Below are 23465 nucleotides of genomic sequence, written 5' to 3'. Positions count from 1 at the left end.
CAATTCATTAATCATTCTCTTGGCTCTTCTCTGACCCCTCTTCAGTTAATCAGCATCCTTCTTGAATTGAGGGCACCAAAACTGGATACTGAATTCCAGCAGCAGTTACACTATTGCCAAATGTAGAGGTAAAATAACCTCTCTACTCCTATTTGGGATTCGCCTGGATCACATGAGCTCTTTTAGCCACAGCATCACACAGGAGCTCATGTTCAACTGGTTCTCCACCATGACCCCCCATATCTTTCCTAGAGACACTGCTTCCCAGGATAGAGGCCCATGTTCTGTAATGATGGCCTGCGTTCTTTGTGCCTAGATGTATACATTTATATTTAGCTGTATTAAAATGTATATTGTTTGCTCGCACCCAGTTTACCAAGCAATCTAGAAACTGTTAGTTTCTAGAGAATGAGCAAGAAAGAGAGAGAATGAGCATGGAAGCTACGATCTGGGTAGTAACGTTGACTAAGACCACGTTCACACTACAGGTACTATGGCAGCACCGCTATAGTGCCATAGTGTAGATACTTCCTACAGCAATGAAAGGGGCCTTTCCATCACTGTAGATAATCCACCTCCCCCCAGTGGCGTCAGTGAGGTCAATAGAAGAGTTCTTACATCGATCTGGCTGCCATTACACCAGGAGTCAGGTTGGCATAGCTACAGTGCTCAGGGATACGAATTAGCGCCATAGCTTTGTCAACCTAACGTTTAAGCATAGACGAGGTCTCAATGTATGTCTGCACTATGGTGGTTTATTCCAGCATGTCTACTTCGCTGTAGATATGCCAACATAATCCCACGGGGTAGATGCAGCCTGCAGCGATGGAAGGGATGTTCCTGTTGGCATAGCAACATCACCTCCCTGAACAGTAGCTATGGCAACAGAAGCACTCTTCCATTCACCGAGATCAGCGGTTCTCCAACTTCATTGCACTGTGACCCCCTTCTGACACTAAATATTACTCTATGACCCCAGGAGGGAGGACTGAAGCCTGAGCCTGCCCAAGCCCCCACCACCCTGTGTGGGGCATGGGGCAAAGATGAAGCCCAAGGGCTTCAGACCCTGACGGGGTCCTGTAACCTGAGCCCCACCACCCAGGGCTGAAGCCCTCAGGCTTCGGCCCCAAGTGGTGGGGAAGTCTAATGTCAGCTCTAGTGGCCCCATTAAAATAGGGTCGCAACCCACTTTCAGGTCCCGACCCACAGTTTGAGCACTGCTGACCTAGATGCATCCCCTCTCGCTGTTAGGTCGGCATAGCGGCAGAGGGAGGTGATTTTTCACACCTCTGAGCAACAGGGTGCAGTTGACCTATGTTTTAAGTGTAGACTGGGCCTAAGTAGGGTGACCAGATGTCCCGATTTTATAGGGACAGTCCCGATCTTTGAGGCTTTTTCTTATATAGAAGCCTATTAACCCCCACTCCCTGTCCTGATTTTTCACACTTGCTGTCTGGTCACCCTATGCCTAACCACCAGTCTGTAGTGCCACAAGATCTGACTTCTGCTCCATTATTCCTGGTATTCGTTTAGACAGGAGACATTCTCTGAAGTCGCCGACCGGAAAGACTCCATCTGGAGGGCACGAGACTAGCCCAGACGCTGAATGAATTTGGTGAAATGAGGCTTAATAACCTATCACTTCTCTACCAACAAGTAGCTCCTTACGATCAGAAGTGTCAGCTCAGCATTTGGGGCTCTGAATTTGGGGTGTAAAGCAAAATGCACAGTCCTGGTCCAGTGCACATTGGGTGGAGCAGCTCTGAAGGAGGGGAGAGGGGGGCTGTTCCATGCACTGTGCACTGGAGAGTTTTTAGTTTCGTTTTTGGCTGGTCTCTGAGAATAAATCATTGTTGAGCTTCCTGTTTGCATGCATAGAAGCAGTTTCCTGAGGCTGTGGTCCATCTTCTGAGGAAGCAGCATGGAAGAGACAGTGAGAGATCGTGTGCTGGGAATCCTGGAAGACCTGGGAGAAGAGTTTGAGACATTTAAATCCAAACTGAGTGAAATTCAGTTGCAAGCAGGCTTTGGAAACATCCCCTGGAGCACACTGCGGGTGGCAGGCCCCAGAGCCCTAACTGAGGAGCTGCTCAGTTGGTCCAAGGATGAGAATGGTGTGGAGGTGACTAGGAAGGTGCTGAGGGCTATAAACCAGGAAGACCTGGCAGCGAGATTGACAAAAACAACGGGATCTGGTAAGAAACAAAACCTGGAGGGATAAAACCCCTTCTCTGACTGTCATTCCTCTGCAACTTCCCTGCATTAGCATTTGCTTTGTCATGTGTGTTTGTGCATGAGCCTAGATAAAATATAGACTTAATTCTTCATATACTTTAGGCATGCAAGAAGGTTCCAGAAAGTACTTCAATTTTAGGTGTATTTGTATACTTTTTGGGTAATCTTTACTCCCTCTTCAGCTACAGGTTTTACTTTTTTCCTTCTCCTGGTTTTCACCAAAAGCAAAAACACATTTGGAATTTTCGCCTGGTTTGTTAACATCAAGAGATACCTCTCCTCTGCTTAGTGAGCTTTTGTTCTTGCCACGTTTGGTACAAAGCAAAAAAATATATTGATGTGGCTATATTGACCCAGTGAAACAGAGAGTCTGCATAAACAAAGAAAGGTGAGACTACGTTGCTCAGGCTAAACTACAAAAATATGGAATGAAAAAGTGTCTCAGAGCGTGGGGGGAGTCAGGGCCCTGCACCCCCCACTTCCTGCAATTCATCGGGACTCTCAGCCAGCCGGTAAAACAGAAGGTTTATTAGAGCAGTGCTACTCAAAGTGGTGGTCTGCGGACCGGTCCCGGTCCGCGAGCCATCGGCTGCCGGTCTGCACGCACATTGGAAAATAAAATTGCCGGTCTCCCACATCAGACAGCTTGAGAAGTATTGTATTAGATGACAGGAATACAGTCCAAAACAGAGCTTGTAGGTACAGAAAACAGGACCCTTCAGTCAGGTCCCAGGTTCTGGGCCTCCCCCCGTCTCCCCAGCCAGCTCCAAACTGAAACCCAGTCCTGCTGCCTTGCCCAGCCACACACCCCGGCCCCTCCTCCAGCCTTTGTCCAATTTCCTGGGCAGAAGGTGTCACTTGGCCCCAACCCCTCCTGGGCTCAGGTTACGAAGGGCAGCCACCATCCTTTACATGCTGGCTGTCAAGTATCATCCCTCAGTGAAGTCACCCCCTTGTTTCCCATCCCCATCTAGTATTGGTGCAGTACCCCAGGGAAATGGAGGCATGCCCCGTGTTAGCAGAAGACAAACTAGTAAAACTCCCATGCAACATTACCAGGTTAATATTACCTACTCAGTCACAATAAGATCTAAAATAGGATTTGAAAGCAGAGTGAAAAATCAGAGGCGTCTCACCCACATAAATACACACATATTAATGTAGAATGTCCTTTGTCATTGCTGCAAAACATCCAGATTTGCACTATGTGGGATGTACTTTAAGAACCAAGAATTCAAGAGAAATTCACTGCACCTGTGAGATTATTTTGCAGAAATTAGAGACTGACTCCCACTCCTGGAGTTGGCTTATTTTTGTGGCTAGGAACAAGGATGCATTTAAGAAATTAATCAAGAGGATCTTTAAGTACCCACAATGTCTTTCTAGGTGGTTCAAATCCAGACCAGGAATCAGAGACTCACCAAGACCCAGAGATGGTGGGGGAAGAACTTCTTAAAGGTCTTTTCTTTTATGAACGTTCCAGGTTCTCAAAAAGAGGACACTGCCAGAGTGGGGAGGGGGAGAGCTGGGGGAGGAGGGGAAAACTGGGGGGGAGGGAGAGAGCTGGGGGCACAGTTAGGGGTGCTGGAGGGGGCACCTGTGGTGGGGGGTACTCACTGGATGTGGGGGGCAGTGTCACACCCTGTCACAGTAGCGGGGCAGCTGGTGCAAGCCCACGATGCAGTGACAGCCATCAGTTAGCACCCCCTGCAGGATCCCCCTCCCCAGGGCTGGGAACCGGGGCCTGGGTGGGCAGGATCTGGCAGCTGTGGCTTGCAGGGGAATGGACCAATCAACAGTGGATGCAAGGAAGGGACGGACCAGTTGGGAAATAGACCAATCGGGGATCTTTCAGAGCAGCAATATCTGCTCTGCAAAAACCCTGGACATTAGAAAAATCTACCCGGACACCGAAAGGAGGTGGAGGGTTGTGTGGGGAGCAGAGGCAGAGCCTGAGAGTCCCCCCTTGCACTGGACTCTCTTTCTGCAGAATGAAAATGCAGGAGGGGCCCATACTACTTCAACCTCAGGGCTGCAAGAACAGCTGTGAAGTGATTCTTCTCTTCGACCCAGTGTGACCAGAGTCCCAGGGGAGCCAGATGAGGTCATTCAATTAGAGTGAGCTGCAAAGAACGGGGCAGACAATCGCCAAAGCTGGTGGATATTCCAATGCTTAGATTCACCAAGCCAGCATAAAACAGCTTCTATAATACCTCACTGGTTACCCAGAGGCCAACAACACAGTCCCCTTAAAGTAACCAGCGTCAGGCCTCCACCCAGACATCCAAGTTAAATATGAGGAGGATTACTGATAATCTTATTCATCATATAAAAAAAGTTCTACCAGTCCCAGAGGATCATACACATTACCCACCAGGTTAATGAATATTTCAGATCTTACCCAAATACACGCTTACAGCCAATTCTTATTAACTAATCTAAAATTTATTTAAAAAGAAAAGAGAGTGTATAGGTTAAAAGATCAATATATGTAGAGACATGAGTGCAATCTTGAAATTCAGATTCATAGCAGAGATGGTGAGCTTTGTAGTTGCAAAGAGTTTTTAGAATTTAGTTCATAGATTATACTCCAATGTCCAATATCATATTCAGGATGTTCCAGCTTAGGACTGTGATCTCAATCTTGTGACTCAAACTTCCCCTGAAGAAGCTTAAGCAGATCTGAGATGATAGGATCGGGATCCAAGGGTCTTTTATACAGTGTTCTAGCAGCCACTTGACCACAGTCCTGGGTGAACAATAGGCTTTTGAAGTAACCTTCTGTTTCCAAAACTTCACCGGTAATTAACTACATGGATCAACATAAGATAAATTATCTATTAAGCAGCTTATCACAAACTTTAAAGAGGCATCTAGATAATAACATTATTGCACTCAAGATTCATCTAAATGTTAATATTCCCTTTTGATCTCTGAATCAATAGCTATAGTGGCAGGAATTGTCTGTTGTGACGGGGCCAGATGGCTATAGAAAAGTAGTGGGAAATAGATATATTAGCTCCAGGCTAAACAAATCCCTGGTACCAGGATAAGTGAAATGGCAGCTGCTCCAGGTCAATTAAGACACTTGGGGCCAATTAAGAACTTTCCAGAAGGCAGGGAGAACTCTAGGTTGATTGGGACACCAGGGGCTGGCTGAAACTAGTTAAAAGCCTCCCGATTAGTCAGGTGGGTGTGCACGTCAGCAGCTGTGGGAGGAAGTTGCGCTGTTGGAGAGACTGAGTAGTACACACCATATCAGGCACAAGAAAGGAGGCCCTGAGACTGTGACCCTTGTCTCTAGAGAGAGAAGGGTTACGTGGAGGGTCACAGTGAGCCTCTGAGACTAGCGAAATCCACCAGGAAACGCGGGACCCACGGAGACAAGGACAGAGCTTTGTCACACTGTTTACATGGCTCACATACAATTAGCATTACCTCTAATTTCTAACAATATAGGTTTGCATTTCAAAGTTCTAGCCTATCTAGCATGGAATGGCCTTAATTACCATTTCTAACCTGTCTCTACAGGCTGACTCTGGGTCAATTAACCTGCAGGATGCTTAACCCTTTCTGGTCATGTGTTGCACTTTTTATAAAAGATTTGTTACAATTATATAACAGTGGTAGCAACAATGGTTTGCATGATCATATTCTAATTAGATAACATCACATCTAGTGGGAAAGGATTCCTACCTCCCCAGCCCATAAGTAACCTACCCTGCTCCAAGCCTCACTTGCTGCAGGGAAGGTTTTGGTCCAAATTGTTTTTTCTGTTATTATATCTCATAGCTGTGAGATCGTTGCACCAGATAACATGTGCTCCTAGATCCCCTAGGTGGCTTTGAAAATCCTTATAACTGTTAAAAGATGTAGTTATTATCTTAATAGTTTTAAAGTTAGCACAACATGATGCATTTAGCAATTGCCAACTTATTTATTTCCTTGTTTAACAACAATCAGTGAGCTAAGCATGGAGAAACTACCTTAGCAAGCAAAAATCCTTGCTTGTACATCCTCGGTTCTCCACCAGCTTGGAACCAATTGGATCCAAATAGAAACACCCGCATTAAATGATGCAAAATTAGGCACAAGTTTCGTGTGCTTTGAAATTCACAGCTCAAGTTGCAAAGAGCTGTCTAAAAGGATTTGCTGCTGTGAGGGTCCTTTTATGAGGGATGACTCTCATTGCAAATGTTCAGTGAGAGAGAAGCATAAAATCAATAGAAATTAGGGGCCTAAATATTTTTGAAGATTCTGGGGCAAACAGTTTATTTTGGTTGGTTGGTTGGTTGGTTGGGGTTGTTTACTTTGGTGGGTTGGGTTGGTTGGTTGGTAGGTTGGTTTCTTTAAATTTGCACAAAGAGAACAAAACAGGTTTCAAGGAATAGAAGAGCTAATGGAATAGAACTGAAATGTTTAGCTTCATTGATCATTTCTTCATCCATTCATGCTCCAAAATCTTTTACGTGGTTTCTCCATCTCTTTTGCTCGTGCTTGAAAGTGAAGACCACAGTTTTCACCACCCCTAGTGTGCATCAATGTTCAGTGTCAAAAGAGAGTTGCCAAAAAAATTCTATATTTTAAATATCAATTCTGAAACCTGCTCATGCTTTCACTTCTTTCTGCAGAGAGAAAGAGAGCACTCCAGGACCTCCTGGTCACGCTGAAGATGGAGCAGCACAGAAGCATGAAACTGGGGTTGAAGGATCTCCAAGAAATAAACCAAGAAAATCTACAGAACTGGATTCCTTGGGCATTAGAGGATTTACCGTGGCATTTTATGAGGAAGGTCATGGCTTTGAATGGGACAGCCAGAAACACGAGCCTTGGGCAGAGAGCACCTGGTGACCAAGCCAGCGGTGAGGAGAACGGGGGACAAGGCGATGGTGGCAATGTTCTTCATCATAGCAACATGGACGTTAGAGCTTCTCTGAACCCCCTCGATGTTCTCTGTGCCGTTCTGCTTTGCTCAGACAGTTTCCTACAGCAGGAGATCCTGTTAAAAATGTCCATGTGCCAGTTTGCCCTCCCTCTGCTGCTACCTGCCCTCGACACCCCCAAGTGCACCCTAATGCTGTGGGCCATGAGGGCCATTGTGAGAAAGTGGAGGCCGCACTCCCTGGCAGAGAGCAGAAGGTTCATAGAGGAGAGCCTGGTGCTCACGTCAATGCCAACCGTTTCCTTTGTGCGGATGGGGAGCTGCAGCTTCTCCAAGTCCAAACTCCTCAATGAGGTTCTCAGCCCCTCCCAGCAGCACCACGATTTCTTCATCCATCGCGACATGGAGTCTGGGAATGTCCCTCGGGAAGTTGCAGATGGGCTGGTGGAGATTTCCTGGTATTTCCCTGGGGGGAATGAGAGCTCAGATCTTTTCCCAGAACCCGTCGCGGTTACAAATCTGCGCGGAGACATTGAGTCGCACTGGCTGCGGTTCAGCTTTTTAACAGAGGTCTCCTCAGCAGTGTTCATAGTTACTGAGAGCATCAGTGAGAGACAATATGCACTGTTATCATCTCTGCTGGGATCAGCCACTGAATACTACTTCATCCTCGGTGCCCAGGCTGAGAAATATAGTCAGACTCTGGGTTTCCTTAGTAAATTAGCCCCAGTGCTGAAACTGAACAAATTAAACGTGCTGGAGAAAAGCAACACCACAAATCAGACAGAATTTGTAGAAAATCTCCAGCACACGATACGAAGCATAATGAACTCCTCTAACAAGAGAGTAAATATAGAAGCCATGGCTACGGCAGCACGTGAATTAGGTGTCCTGGTAGATGAGGACTGTGAGGAATGTCAGAGTGGAAGCAAGTGGGCTAGAGAAATTACCATGAACATGAGAGATGTGTCCAACTGCAAGACAGAAATGCTGAAACTCCAAGGAGATCTGTGGAAAACTTTGACTAAAGTTGAAAAAGAGCTGTGCAGAATGAAAGAACAAGGGACTGTCCCTCCTGAAGACTATAAAGTGCAGCTGAAAGAAAAACTGTCAGAGCTTCATGCCCAGCAAAATAATTGTGAGCTTAACGATGGGCTGATTAAATTTATCAATGGACTAGAACAACTTACTGCAGTGGAAAAACATCACTTCCTCAAATGGCTGAAATATAAGCTGGATCACATTGCTAAGGATGAACATGCCAGACTACAAGCTCAGTATAATGCTTTGGCAGGTGACCCACAAAAGCTAGAAGAACTGGGTGAATTCATCTCTGCCGGTTCCTTAGGGGTGGAGCATTTCCTGCGTGAGTTGGGGCAGTTGTATGAGGCTGAACATGCAATGGTGAAGGAAGGTAAAATGGCAGAAATCGAAAAGCAATTCACCCGTCTCCCAGGCATAGCAGCTGACCTGATGCTGGAAGGGTTTCCCATGGAGCTGATCGATGGAGATGCCTCCAATATCCCACTGCAGTGGATGACAGATGTTCTGACCCAGCTCCATGTCAAGCTGGGGGAAAAGTCCAGAATGCTGGTTCTAACGGTTCTGGGAGTGCAGAGCACTGGGAAATCCACCCTCCTCAACACCATGTTCAGCCTGCAGTTTGCAGTGAGCAGTGGCCAAAGTACACATGGAGCCTTCATGTCACTCATTAAAGTGGCAGAGAACTTTCGGGAAGACCTGGGCTGTGATTTCATCCTGGTGATAGACACAGAAGGCCTGAAAGCCCCTGAACCAGCCAAGCTGGAGGATAGTTATCAACATGACAATGAGCTGGCCACACTGGTGATTGGACTGAGTGACATAACAATTGTTGACATGGCCATGACGGAGAACGTCACCGAAATGAAGAATGTTCTGCAAATTATGGTCCATGCCTTTCTCAGAATAAAGGAAATCAGGCAAAACCCCCAGTGTTTATTTGTGCATCACAACGTCAGGGATATGTCTGCGCATGGACAAAACATGAGGGACAGGAAGCACCTCCTGGAGCAGCTAGATGAAATGACCAAAGCTGCAGCAAAGATGGAAAAACTACACAAAGAAGTGACATTCTTAGATATTATGGACTATGATCCAGTAATACAAGATTGGTACCTCCCCAGCCTGTGGCACGGAGTCCCTCCCATGGCGCCAGTGAACTTGCAATACAGTGAGAGCGTGGGGAAGCTGAAGAAACACCTGTTTCAGTTGATAAGAATCCATTCAGTTGAGATTCCTCCCAAAAACATTCCCCAGTTTACTGAATGGATGAAGAGCCTGTGGAACGCACTGAAGCATGAGAACTTCTGCTTCAGCTTCAGAAACCCCCTTGCCACGGAGGCCTACAACCAGCTGTCTGCCAAGTTTTCTGAACTGGCATGGGAATTCCAAAAGAAGATGCATCTCTGGCTGTCCGAACAAGAAACTTTCATCCAGAATCAGGCACCAGAGGAACTGGAAACCGAGATCTTCACTCAGTTAAGTCGGGAAACCCAGCAGAAACTGCAGCATGAAGAAGACAAGATTTTTGAGTGTTTGGAAAAATATATAAAAGATGGAGCATCAGGCACGTATATGTTAGAGATCAAAGAAGATTTCATCAGGAGCTCAAAAAGCACGACATCTACGTTTCACCATTATTCACACCAACAGCTGGAGAGAGCAAAGAACAATAGAAAGCGCCATTGTAGGTATTACAATAGTGAGGCTGAGTTCAGGAAAATAATTGAACAAGAGGTTGACAAGCTTCTGGAAGACTGCAGGAGTCGGGAGCGTAAACTGAACAACGAGGAACTGGAGCGGGAATTCCAGGCAATGTGGAGAGGGGTGTTGTCCGAGTCAATGTTATTTTCTTCAATGAAGCAAACCATTTTTCAAGAAATGCAAAGCCTGCTGGAAGAGGACCTGGAGATTCGAGGGAGACTGATGCATCAAGAAGCTGGGAGCTTGCTACATTATTCAATGAGTTCTTTTACAATGAAAAAAGAACACTTAGATTTAGCATGGTCCGAAACTTTGAAGGAACTGTTCACAAAGGAAAACTGGCTTAAAGCAGAGGAACTTGCTACATCCTTAATGCGCCAGTGCTCTGCTTACATTGATGAGAAAGCAAATTCCAAAGCAGACTATGATGAAATCTATTGCAGAGAATTGCTGTGTATGATCAATGAGAGACTCCAACAGGAGGATGTTTCAAAACTTCACACTAGTAGCTGCTTTGAAGTTGACCTGAAGTTTCACATTTTGGGAGAAGCTGCTCATGTGTTCCAAGAAATCCATGATAATTTTATGAAAGAAACTGACCCTCAGAAAAGTCAGAAGAAACTTAAACTTCAGTATTTCTCCATCCTGAAAGATCTTTACCTAGACAAAGAGGTAAGTCACAAGAGAGCCAGGGATTTCTGTGACCAGTGTCTGAAACCTGCCCTGGTGGATTATATGAATAAGAGGCTAGGAATAGCAATAGCGGATGACATTCTCAGAAGTGGACAGTCCATTGATTACTCCAGCCGGGGCTTTTTCCAATTTACCACACAGAAAAAATTGTTGGAGGAAAATGATTTTTACAACTATGTGAGATATATTGAAAACTATGAAGATTTTGTGAAAACCTGGATACAGAGACACCTGGTTGATCACTACAGTGAGAACGAAGGCCTGGAAGATTTGGAGAAAGAGATTCTATCCACTGTAATAGACAGAGTCAGGGGCACTCTGGAAAACTCCAAAGATAAGTCTAACACAGTCTTGGCCTTTACAGACAACTTTTGCAAAGTGCTGCAGAAAGATCTGGTCATTTCCAAAGACAGCTTAGTGGGGATACGGTTTATAAACACAGTTAACACTGGGAAATTCATTGCTTTTATTCAGACTTCCCTTTCTCACCTGGAGCAACAAATCTTAGCTGAATTTAAAAATTTGGAAACAGAGTCTAAACTTTCCCTTCTGTCAGTGAAGCCCCAGGATGAAATCTTCAAGCGAGTGTTTGGCTGTGGGAAGCAGTGTCCGTTCTGTAACGTCCCGTGTGAGGCAGCAGGTACTGATCATAAGGAGCATTTTGCATCAGTACATCGGCCTCAAGGATTAGGGACATACCGGTGCATTGAAACAAACATACTAGCTTATGAATTATGCTCCTCTGCTGTGATTTCCAATTACATATTCCAATGCCCGGAGACACAATGGAAGGATCATCCTTTTAAAGATTATCGCGCTATTTTTCCCAGCTGGTGCATCCAGCCAGACCCCAGCATCAACACCTCTGATTACTGGAAGTTTGTTTTTAAGGAGTTTAATCAAGAATTTGCTGAAAGGTATCATGCTGAACCAGCTGATCTCCCAGGGGACTGGGAAAAAATAACCAAAGAGCAGGCTCTGGAGAGCCTGGAGGAAGCATTCAAAATGAAATAACCAACACGCTGAGAAAATCCATTTAAATGGCAGTGCATTTGATTCAGCAGAACAACAACCGGTAACTTCTGTTACTTATTTAATATTCTTTAAAAGTGTGTGTGTTTGTAATCTGTGGGAAATATGGAAAACTCCGGTACAATTTGCAGCTTTCAAATGGAGACTGAAAGCAAGAAAACTGGTTTTATTTTGCATCACGTAACTATGTGATACATCAAAATAGGAGTGCAACATCATCTTTTAAGGTGTGGCGTGACAGCATTGTGCATCCCCAAGGTACGCCGTCTCCCGATAAGCACCGTCTCGCTGTCTGCGTCAAACGTGCTCCAGTGGCCAATAAAAAGCTGTTTTTTTTCTAACTGACAATCCTGAAAAACCTCAGCCTGGACTCTATGAGTTGTTCCCTTCTCACATCTCATCACCAGGGAAAGATTCTGCAGAACAAGTTAGGCCTGGTATACTCTTAAAACTTATACTGGCGTAACTGTGTTGGTCAAGAGTATTAAAAAGAAAACACACCCGCATATGACATAGCTATGCCGGGGAAAAACCCAGTGTAGTTGCAGCGATGCCAACAGAAGAGCATATCTGTGGTTGTGGCTAACATTGTCCAGGGAGGTGGCATTCCTACACCAGCAGAAAAATGGAAACATCAGCATACGGTGCATCTACACTGTGCCCACATTGGCTCTGTAGCATAGCCAAAGCCTTAGTTACAACTGCAACTCATTCTCTAATGGGTTGTAGGCCTTGTGTACATTTGAAAGGTTTGTGAGACATCTGCACCAGCATAGCTGTACTGGCAAAGCCTCCTAGTGTACTCGGTTTATACCACTAAAAAAGTCCTCTTGCTGGTGTAGCTTGTATCAGATCCCCTATTAAAAGAAGGGTTTTTGCCAGCATAGTTACATCAGCAAAAAAATGCTACCACGGCTCCACAATTATTTATACCCTTGCCGAGCCGACACCAGTATATGTCTGTGAGTTGGGAATCACCCTCCTAGCTTGGCATCCAGACGTAGCCTCCAATACACAAAAGGAACAGGCCAGTCCTGTAAAAAAGTGCCACTTTTACACTCCATTTATACAGCAGATCTATGCATTTATCAACTAACTTTAAGCTCCCTGTTTTAGATGTAATCTTAATTGTCTGAGTCTTAGCTAACACATTCTTGCTTATCCAAATTGGATGCATCTCCTAAACTTTGACATAAATTCTGATAGTACAGAGCACTTAATATTTGCAGCGCTGAACTGCTCAAGAAATCCAAAAGGATAGAAGTTCTGGTCCAGGACAGAACTAAACTTCACAGACGTAGAGTGTTTGTGAAGCTGAGTTTGACAGAGCTCTTTTACTCAGCAGGGTTGAAACTCTGGGTTTCTCTCCCATTTTAATCAGCTGGCACTGGGAAAGCATATCAGTCTCTCTATAGTCACGAGTGTACAGATGTCAAAGCTAACTAGGCCTGCTCACATGATTGTCCAGTGCTTTTGGCCAGGAGTTAAATGCAATTGTAATACACAGGTTTTATTAAAATATAGTAAATAAAATGTGCGGAATGCTGTCTTGTCCGCACTGTGAAAAGGTCCTACCTTAATCTTGGAAAATGTAGGTCACTTCACTCAATTCCTCCTTTTTTTTTTTCTTGATAATGAAAGTCCAGGTAAACCAAAGTCTAAACAAAAGTCCAGCTCAAGCAAGATTCTCCACTAAGGGTCTGGTCAGCTTCCACTTCTTCTCTTGGAGTGTAACCACGACACATATGCTTGGTCCCTCAGAGACAAAGCAGAACTTCCATTCACCCTCTTCCATGAGTTCCAGCCTTGTGCCCTGGCCCTCATAATGTTCGTTGTCTAAGTGTACTGTATAGGAGCCTCCCTTTCAATAAACTTGTAGAGCTTCTATCACATGCTCAATGGACTCCCTGTTGTCATTTCCAAGCTGATGGATCTGAAATCTTCTGGTATAATATGGAGTGCATGGGAATTTAAATAGATAAACAGACCTTGTGTCTCTGTGGTTCCTTCATATGACTTCTGTTGTGCAAAGAGCGAAAGGCCAGGAATTTGGAGGTGAGGATGGGATCCTGTCCAGGAATATGGCAGACTGGAGTGGGACTGCAGGGGCCCAGTGAAACTGAACAATATTTCCACTTTTAAGAACAGAATCCAAAAGAAAACAAGACACCGTATGACTATCTGGCTGGATTAAGAACATTGGCAGAACATTATCGTATTTAGGTCGACTTACCTCAGCGTCTTCGCAGCGCTGAGTCGACGGCCGCTGCTCCCCCGTCAACTCTGCTTGCACCTCTCGCAGCGGTGGAGTACTGGAGTCGACAGGAGAGCACTCGGGGAATTGATTTATCCCGTCTAGACTAGACGTGATGAATCGATCCCCGATAGATCGATCACTACCCGCTGATCTGGCGGGTAGTGTAGACCTGTCCACAGTGCAATAGGAATGCTTAGTGTAGTGCCAGAGAGATTTTAAGTGAGGTACACGTTCCTGGCATGGAGAGCTGGACATGGTTTCTGCAAGCAGAGTGCAATAGGAAGCCATCAGCAATTGCACGTACAAATTGGGGGACTATGTGAGAAAGTTGGGATGAGTGGGAACAGGGGTGGGTGGGTGGAGGAAAGATACGAGATGGCCCCCACACATCCCATTGTAGGCATGAGTAAACTTGAGGATAGCTTGATTTGAGCACAAGGTTAAACTGTAAACAAGGGTGTGAGAGGCTGTGTGCTGGAGACGGTGTTTTCCAGCTACTTGCGATAACTGGGACCAGCCTGAACAGATATGCCTAAAATATACATAAGAACAGCCATACTGGGTTAGACCAATGATCCATCTAGGCCAATATCCTTTCTTCCAACAGTGGCCAGTGCCAGGTGCCACAGAGGAAATGAACAGAACAGGTAATCATCAAGTGATCCATCCTCTGTTGCCCATTCCTGGCAAAGAGAGGCCATTGATGGACCTATCCTCCATGAGCGTATCTAGCTCTTTTGAACACTGTTATAGTCTTGGCCTTCACAACATCCTCTGGCAAAGAGTTCCACAGGTTGACTGTGCATTGTGTGAAGAAATACTTCCTTTGGTTTGTTTTAAATCTGCTGCCTATTCATTTCATTTGGTGGCCACTAGTTCTTGTGTTATGTGAAGGAGTAAATAACACTGCCTTCTTTACTTTCTCCACACCTGTCATGATTTTATAGACTTCTATCATATCCCCCTTAGTCGTCTCTTTTCCAAGCTGAAACGTCGCACTCTTATTAATCTCTCCTCATATGGCAGCAGTGATAAATGAAAGGGAAAGGGGGTAGCTCCCTTTTATGGACATCCAGCCAGCCAGTTAGCTATAAAATTCCTCTTAGTAGCTATTCTCTACTTGCTTTACCTGTAAAGGGTTAACAAGCCCTGACCAAAATAGTGGGCACCTGACCAAAAGAGCCAATAGGAGGGCTAGAACTTTTTAAAATGGGGGGAAAAAACCTTCCCTTTGTCTGTGTGTTGTGATTCTCCAGGAAAGAGGGGAACAGGGAGCAGTTATGTTGTGAGAAGCTTTAAGCCAGGTACGAAAAACCATCAGATCCTACCTAAACTGAACCCCAGAAATGTAAGTAAATCAGGGAATGCCTAAGAAGATGTGACCCTAAATAGGGTTATTTCTTTTAGTTTTCATTGCAACTTCTCTGTATTAACTCCAGCTGCTTTTGTTTTGCTTGTAACCTTTAAGCTGAACCTCAAGAGAGCGATCTTGATGCTTAATTTTTGTAACTGTTTTTTTTTAAGATCTAGCAAAAAGCCTAAGTTCCAGATGTATTTTTTTTCTTTTTGTTTTTAATAAAATTTATCTTTGTTAAGAACAGAATTGGATTTTTGATGTCCGAAGAGGTTTGTGCATATGTTTTTTCATTAGCTGGTGGCAACAGCTGATTTCCTTTGTTTTTCTTTCTCAGCTCTTCCCCGGAGCAGGGGTGAAAGGGCTTGAGGGTACCCCACAGGAAGGAATTCCCAAGTGTGCCTTTCTGGTTTCAAGGGGGGTTTTTGCATTTGGGTGGTGGCAGCATCTACCCATCCAAGGTCAGAGAGAAACTGTAACCTTGGGAGTTTAATACAAGCCTGGAGTGGCCAGTATTAATTTTTAGAATCCTTGCGAGCCCCCAACCTTCTGCACTCGGAGCGCTAGAGTGGGGAATCAGCCTTGACAGCAGCTGTTCCTTACCCCTAATAATTTTTGTTGCCCTTTTCCGAACCTTTTCCAAGTCTAATACATTTTTTTGAGATGCGGCAACCAAATCTGCATGTAATATTCAAGATGTGGGTGTACCATGGATTTATATGGAGGCAATATGATATTTTCTGTCTTCGGTGTCACAAGGTGAGGACACAAGCAGTTGGTCCTTCCACCATCTGCAGAGTGACTGGTCCTTACATGAGCAATATGATGTCCAAACCAACTGGATTCAAGAAGTAGTAACTAGCAAAAATGTCAATAAACTGTGGATTGAGAGACATGATTTGGAACTATGTTATCACCCTGTACCTAACCCCTGCCACCTAATAAAGTAGCCTCAGTGACAAGCTGGAGTTGAACTGAGTTTTTGGACCCCAGAGAACTGGACGGAGCATTCTCCCAGAACTGGATGAGGTGTTCTAGATAACCTGAGTAGAAGAAGATCTCAGAGGAATCCTAGCACCCCCACTTGCTTCTAGTTCCAAACATCAAGTCCAGACTCTCACAACATATCCTACACCTAACCAGGGCAGAGGTGTCAAAAATAAATGCGTGTTAACATTGCTGGAGACATAACGTTGCTGGAGACAGAGTTCAGGTTTTGCATTGGAATGCGAGCTAGCAGAATGCGATGTGTGCATTGTCTCTTTTCATCTGTTGATCGTTCATGGGAGTTTGTTCTGGCAGTGCACCCAGGTGGCAATAGCTTAACGTGACGTATGGGTGTTATGGTAAGTTAAGTTAACAATGCATCCTTTAACTAGACATTTCCTTTTTTAATCCCTGGAATTGCATGGGCGGGTTTTGCGCTTAAGTGACCTTAGCTCCAAACAAGGGTTTCCATGGTAGGATCCCTGATTCAAATAGGAAATAAAACCAGCAGAGAAGCTCTCTCCCAAATCCAGTTCCAGGAGCAACCCTTAAAAGGAAAGGTAGAAAGGGTGAGCAAGGCTATCTATAGCAGAAGAGGAGAAATAAGTGAGGGAGGACAGCTAAGATATGAGGATACAGAAAAAGGCTGGCCAGGTTAACTTCAGACAGGAGATGAGGAACCAGGTTCTCCTTTCCATGACCCCAGATGTAAATCCAGAGTGACTCCACTGATGCCAATGGAGCAGGGCCAGATTCTGATCTCAGTAACTCCAGTGTAAATCTGGAGTGACCCCACTGATGTCAATGGGAAGAGGAAAGGGAGAAGGGAGTGAAGAGAGGACAGAGAACATCCAGTCTGCAGCACACAGGACAGCTAGCTGGCCCAGATGCTAGAGAAATATGCATGGGGAAATGGAGGGAGGAATTTGCCCATAAGGCCAGGAGTTTGGATGGTGCAGAGGACAAAATATATTAGACATGGAAGGAGACTTCAGTAGACATTCCAATTCACTTTGGTTGGAGGGTGAGTGTTGGGACATAAACAACGGAGGCAGGGGAGGAGCATCTAAGTACAGTACCATCGCCTGACGTCAGTCACCGTTGTGGGTACCCTGACGCTTTTACACAGCCAATAAGAGGGGCTAAAATCAGGAGTAGCAGGCTCCATTTTTGAATAGATCATGATTTAGAACAAAGAAAAGTGAATTTCTAACTTTGCCATTCCCCTCTTCGCTCACTGACAGGAAGAAGTTCGACACGCAGCTGAAGACGCCTGGCCAGGGTGACTCATAGCTGCAACCAAACAGGAAAAGTAATTTTAGAAGAAATCAACTCTGGCCATGGAAACAAACAGCCCTTCTGAAAGGACAGTTCAGCTGGGGACCAGAGCAGCTGGGGACAGCACACGGGCATTTCCTAGTGCAGTTGTAAAACAGCTGCAAACGCAGTCAGGAAGGAGCAAAAAGCTTCCCTTTTGGTAGCTGATACAGTAAAGTTCAGTGACCTCTAAGGAACAAGGTTCATCTATGGGGCAAACCACAGAGCAGAAACTCCCTCTCCTTCCCCTTTTCACACACCACTAATTGTTTTCTACTCAGGAACTCAGTTCCTGCTGCGGATCTGTCAGAGATACCAGGGACATCCTGTCAAACCAGTTGCAAAAACACATGTTGAATATCACAGAAAAGGATCATAGAATCTCAGGGTTGGAAGGGACCTCAGGGAGGTCATCTGGTCCAACCCCCTGCTCAAAGCAGGGCCAATCCCCAATTTTTGCCCAGATTGCTAAATGGCCCCCTCAAGGATTGAACTCACAACCCTGGGGTTAGCAGGCCAATTCCCGCCTCCCAAGGGAATGCTAAAGCCTGGGGTTGGTGCAGATCACAAATTGAATCTGAGCCAACAACATGCTGCATTTGCAGAAAAGGGCTAATATTCTGGAGTCCACTGCCCAGCATGGTGTATGTAAGACACAAGAGCTAATTGTCCCACTCTGTTCAGCTCTGGGGAGAGTTCAGCTGGAGGGCTCGTTCTAGTCCTGGACCCCACGCTTTAGGAAAGATGTGGACAAACTGGTCAGAGTGCAGAGGAGAGCCCCAAACACCATCCGAGGGTTGGAAAACCAGGACCTATGAGGAAAGGTTGAAAGAGCTGGGCATGTTCAATCTAGAGACGAGAAGGCTGCGGAGGGACCGGATAACTGTCTGCAGCTATGAAATAGGTGGTTATCAAGAGGACAGTGATCAGTTAGTTGTTCTGCATGTCCACGGACAGTAGGACAGCAGGGAATTGGCTTAATCTGCTGCAAGAAAATGTAGGTTAGATATTAGGAAAAACTTATGAGTGAAGCTCTGGACCAGGTTTCCAAGAGAGTCCCCGTCAGTGGAGGTTTTTAAGAATAGGCTGGACAAGCACCTGTCAGGCATGGGTGGCACGTCCAATAGGCTGGGGAAGGCTGTGCCTCCCCAAACAGCCCCGCGTGGCCCCACCCATGCTCCTCCGCAAAGCCCCATCCTGCCTGCCCTTCCCCCCCCCCCGGGACTTGTGGGGGGCTGGGGCTGCTGGGGCCATGCCGCCCAGCACTTGGGGTGGGGAGGCTGGAGGCACTGGGGTAGGGGGGGCACTAGGAGGACAGCACATCACCCATCCGCCCTGCACTTGGGGTCAGGGGGGCCACATGCCACCTGGCTGCCCAGGGAGAGCTCTGGGCTCCGGCAGGGGAAGAGGGGCAGGGCCGTGGGGTGGGGTCGGGGAGAACGGCCAGGAGCTAGCCTCCCCCAGCCGGCAGTTCACCCGCCACCCATGCTGTCAGGGCTGGTCCAGGTTTATGTGGCCCTGCCGGAGCACGGGGGATGGACTAGATGACCTCTCAAGGTCCCTTTCTGCCCTACATTTCAATGATTCTATGTTTGGTACTATTTCAAGTGCTCATAGGGTGACCAGATGTCCCAATTTTATAGGGACAGTACCGATTTGGGGTTTTTTTTCTTATATAGGCACCTATTACCTCCACCCCCATCCCAATCTTTTTACACTTGCTATCTGGTCACCCTAACTGCTCATGTTTTATTTAAGCTCCAACAAGCTAGTTGCACAAGTGAAAATGATGCAACCTTCCCCAATGCAACAAGCCAAACAGACTGCTAAACAGACAGCTGGCCCATTATTTCCTACAAGGGGTCTCTTTGCTGATCATGCTAGTCTTCCACTGATATATAGTTAGACACAAACACCTGGTTTGGTGACGGCTGAGGTAGCATTGACACAGAGCAGGGAAATCAATTTCCTTGCCACTTTCACAACACTGGTCATGCTGTCTTCCATACCTGGCCTTCTTTGTAAGTGTCTAGTTTCTCTTTATGTTCATTCAAGGACGATATTCATCACACTCTCCCCTGTCCAAAGGAAATCTGCAATGCAACCTCAGCTCTGGCACTGCAGCTACACCCATTGTCATAGGAGTGGCGCACCAGCTTAGAAAACTTAGAACAGTCCACCCCTGCCTGTCCCTGTCCCCACACTATCCCCTCCTGCTGCGATCGAATCCCAGCCGCCTCGCTGGGACTTGCACAAGCTGAGCCTGGACACTGGGGAAACCTCTAGGCAGCGAAGGGAGACACTCGCTCACCCTCTATACATCAGAGCCCTGGAAATCTGCCCTGATGTCCAGATGCACACATGGCGCGCTCTTCACAGGGCATTGACACAGGGACACTCACAGAAGCGTGTTGCCCCTCCCCCCCCACCCACTCACCCCCATGCTCTGACTCAGCAGTCAAGTGGGTTTTTCATTTGCAGGGCGGGGGGATTAACGCGCTTTCTGTGCACTGACTTGGCACCTGAGGTTGATTTGCCTGCACTTCCCCGACGTGACGCAACCCTCTGCCTCCACACAAGAGAACTTTGCTGGAGCTCAGACTGTGTATCAGCTCCCAGCCGCACAAAGTGAGACTTACCGAGAGGTTCAAGCGGGTAACTCCCAATGGTGGCCATGATGTAATAAACCACCAGTTTCCCCAAAAGTCTTTGCAGGGTACTTAGATTGTCCCGGGGGATCTCAGCTTTGCATTGGGTACACTTCCCTGTAAGAGTCCAAACAGTCCAGAGATCCAGGATTCTTCCTTGAATCCATACTTCTAGCTTCTTCTAACAGAAAACAAGCTGACAGTGTCACTATCTATGTGGGCTTTTCCTTTGCTGACAGAGAATGAGAAATGCATGTAGAGTCTTTGACCTCCGATCACCACACACAAAGACCACTTGCTTTGAAATTTTCTGTTAACGTTCTTTTGCATTCCACAAGGCTTCTTTCTCACTTGATGGGTTATTTAGTTACGGGGATATACACCAGGTAAATGTTTGCTACTACATTATAACGGAATATAGATAAGTGAGAACAATGCAAGTAACAACCCACTGGTTTTCATGAAGTTTATACACCAAATACACACTTATACTTTAACAATTACTTTGATCTAGGCTAACACACAAATGAAGTGGCTTGGGGCGCTGGCATGAGCTGGCACCTGGAAAAGGCGTCACACCCTTTGCCTCAGCCAAAGAGAACTTTCCTGGAGCTCAGACCATGTGTCAGCTCCCAGCCGCACCAGTCCGTCCGCCTCACCAGCAAACCTCTTCAAACTCAGCAAGTCTCACCCTCACCTGGCAGGCACCATTCAGCGAATCCAGTTCCCCAGAGACGCTTCTCTGCAGCGGTCAGTCCCTCTCATGGACACACCAATTACTAAATCCGCTCTCCCCAAAGAGCCAGTACACCCACACCAGCCCAGCTGAGGGCTCACTCTTGACTTTACCGCTCAGCGTTGAGATGAGTAAGAGGAAAACTAAGCATAACTTTCTTAATCAAGAACATAGATGTAAGTGATACTAAGGGCTTGTCTTCATGCACAACACTACTACACCGGGGGAGGGATAGCTCAGTGGTTTGAGCGTTGGCCTACTAAACCCAGAGTTGTGAGTTCAATCCTTGAGGGGGCCATTTAGGGATCTGGGGCAAAAATTGGAGAGTGGTCCTGCTTTGAGCAGGGGGTTGGACTAGATGACCTCCTGAGGTCCCTTCCAACCCTGATATTCAATGATTCTATGACCGCTTCTCCCATCGGCATAGTTAGCCCACATCCCTGAGAGACGGTAGCTATGTCAATCGGTACAGTTCTTCCACAGACATGACGTTGTCTACCCAGGGGATTGGTTGTGTAACTACATTGCTTGGGGGGGTTTCACACCCTTGAGCAACAAAGTTATACTGAGAGAGGTCTGTGATGTAGCCCTGGCCTAAGTAGGAGCAATAGTCACAGAAATGGTTACAGATAAAACACAAACAACATGCTTTCTAACAGCTAAACCTTTCCAGCTTAGGATACTGGTCTCGGACAATCTCTCACCTGCAGTCAGCTCGCAGCATCTCCAACCCGCCTGGCTGCAGGATCCCCCTTCCTCAGACTCCAAGAGCCCTGGCCTTTTTTGTCCCTGAAGTGATGGATACCCGAGGATTCCCCCATTCTTCCCTTTCTCTACTCCAGAAAGCCTTTGACATGAATTCCCTGAAAAGTAACCAAGATGGAATTCCTCTCCCCGGCTGCTGCTTCTTCGGGGTGCAGGCTCTACGGCCCTTCTTCGGCCTCAGGTCCATAGGCTTTCTCGAGTGGCTTGCTCACTTTGTTTATCTTAGATGCCAATGTCCTTCTATTGTCCTGTGCTTGTAAATCCAGCCATGCTGATTTTTCTTGATCCATGTCATTTAATCCACATTCCTTTGTCTAGGGCAAGATTGTTTGTCCCCTGCCTCCACAACGTATTTTAAGAACAGCTTTCCAGCACACATGCCAAACTCTTTATACCCAATGCACACATATTTCATACACAGGGATGTTTGTGCCCAGTGTGTCAGTTTTTATATGACACCTTGCAAGACGCTGCTTGGGTAAATATTCTGACAGCAGGGTGTTGAGCGCACCCTCAGTCAGTTGGCATAAAAGCAGCTCTCAGGGTCACAGTTCCCTGTCTGATCCGACGAGCCGCCTGAATAGTTTTAGGGTTAATTATACATGTGTGTGCGGGTCAGTGTTTCCTCTGCTCTGTACCTCCTTAAAGCCCGTACATCGCCCTTGAGCTACACACATGCAGCCCCTTCGGATGGCAAAGGGGGCACCGTGCATGGACAGAACCTAGACAGGGGCCCTAAAATTAAGGAAAAGGAGCTGGATTTGCTGATGCCTTGGCTAAGATCATAGAATCATAGAAGAGCAGGTTGGAAGGGACCTCAGGAGGTCATCTAGTCCAACCCCCTGCTCAAAGCAGGACCAACCCCCAACTAAATCAACGCCCAGCTGCTGATGCTGACCCAGAGTTCGGAGCCCTCTCCTGTGCCCCTGAAGGGGGATTCTCAAACTAGGCATTCCCCTGCCTACCTCACCGGCGTGGCCCCACAGGAGTTTCCTGCGCACACGTAGGAGAAAGGACAGCAGGTTGGAACATGGTGCGAATGTCCAAGGGGTTAAGGCACTCCCCTGTGGTATGAGTAGGCTTGGAAGGATGAGACTTCTGTCAGTAAATAGCGATTTCGCCATACGCACACAAACCGACAAAAATATATTTCCATCGATGCTCATTAAAATTTACAGACAAACGTTGCATGAAAGCTTATTAGGGCTTGATTTAAGGCTGGTTACTTTGTACGTTTTGACATGGGATGTTGATAATTTTGTTTGAAGAGTTATAAAGTTTTAACTCTTTGAACCTTAACCTCAACTGTCATTAAATAATTATTGTTCGACCCTCTCCTACCGTCCAACCCCGCCATGATTCCCCAGAAATGTGAACATTTAACTGGATAAAAATAGGAAAAAATGCTTAAAAACAAACAGCAATATTAATTGTCAAAATTATTTTTTAAAAAAAAAAATATATATATATATATATATATATCCAGATCTTCCAAGTTGAGGTGCGGAAGATCAGGGTTAGAATTCCTGCTGAAAATCAAGCACAGCTGAGAATTGAACCTGGTGCTCCCACATGCTAGGTGACTGGGCTAACCCCATGGCTCTTCTGGGCTGGAGTTGTCTTGGTCATCCCTGTTGAACCTGTTCTATGTTGTATAATGAGGTAAATGGCTGGGATGATTTAGTTGGGGTTGGTCCTGCTTTGAGCAGGGTATTGGACTAGACCGGGGTGAAAGTAAGTCTAGGGACTTACCCATACGGGGCTGGGCTGGGGCCGGCTCTGGCCTCTGGAAGGGGCAGGGTCTCGGGCGGAAG

General features: G+C 46.3%; 1 protein-coding gene and 1 long non-coding RNA gene across 5 annotated transcripts; both read left to right on the top strand.

The window, feature by feature from the left end:
• Positions 1–1457: 1457 nt before the first annotated feature.
• On the top strand, positions 1458–13477 carry LOC119857005 (up-regulator of cell proliferation-like). Of its 4 annotated transcripts, none has more exons than XM_043517166.1 (4): positions 2073–2195; positions 2418–2623; positions 3622–3693; positions 6867–13477. In XM_043517166.1, the coding sequence occupies exons 3-4, from the start codon at positions 3669–3671 to the stop codon at positions 11567–11569; spliced, it is 4728 nt and encodes a 1575-aa protein (XP_043373101.1). In that variant the 5' UTR covers positions 2073–2195; positions 2418–2623; positions 3622–3668; the 3' UTR covers positions 11570–13477. The 4 variants fall into 4 exon arrangements, with proteins under 4 accessions (XP_043373100.1, XP_038261152.1, XP_043373101.1 ...); XM_043517167.1 differs by lacking the exon at positions 2073–2195 and adding an exon at positions 4226–4392 and having other exon boundaries at positions 2206–2623; XM_043517165.1 differs by lacking the exon at positions 2418–2623 and having other exon boundaries at positions 1458–2195.
• Positions 13478–15620: 2143 nt separating this feature from the next.
• LOC122460764 lies at positions 15621–22950 on the top strand. Its single transcript, XR_006282256.1, has 2 exons — positions 15621–17890; positions 22456–22950. It is a non-coding gene; the product is annotated as an uncharacterized LOC122460764 (long non-coding RNA).
• The last annotated feature ends 515 nt before the right edge of the window (positions 22951–23465 follow it).

Source organism: Dermochelys coriacea, chromosome 6 (genome assembly GCF_009764565.3).
Source record: "Dermochelys coriacea isolate rDerCor1 chromosome 6, rDerCor1.pri.v4, whole genome shotgun sequence".
Classification (NCBI taxonomy): Eukaryota; Metazoa; Chordata; order Testudines; family Dermochelyidae; genus Dermochelys; species Dermochelys coriacea.
This window is presented reverse-complemented; position numbering and strand designations above follow the sequence as displayed.

What these genes read in the sequence shown, in the direction of transcription:
- LOC119857005 (XM_043517165.1), top strand. Translation starts at nt 1,922, where the DNA reads ATGGAAGAGACAGTGAGAGATCGTGTGCTGGGAATCCTGGAAGACCTG. An exon ending in GACAAAAACAACGGGATCTG is followed by an intron (nt 2,196 to 3,621) that starts GTAAGAAACAAA and finishes ATGTCTTTCTAG; the next exon opens with GTGGTTCAAATCCAGACCAG. An exon ending in GGGGGAAGAACTTCTTAAAG is followed by an intron (nt 3,694 to 6,866) that starts GTCTTTTCTTTT and finishes TTCTTTCTGCAG; the next exon opens with AGAGAAAGAGAGCACTCCAG.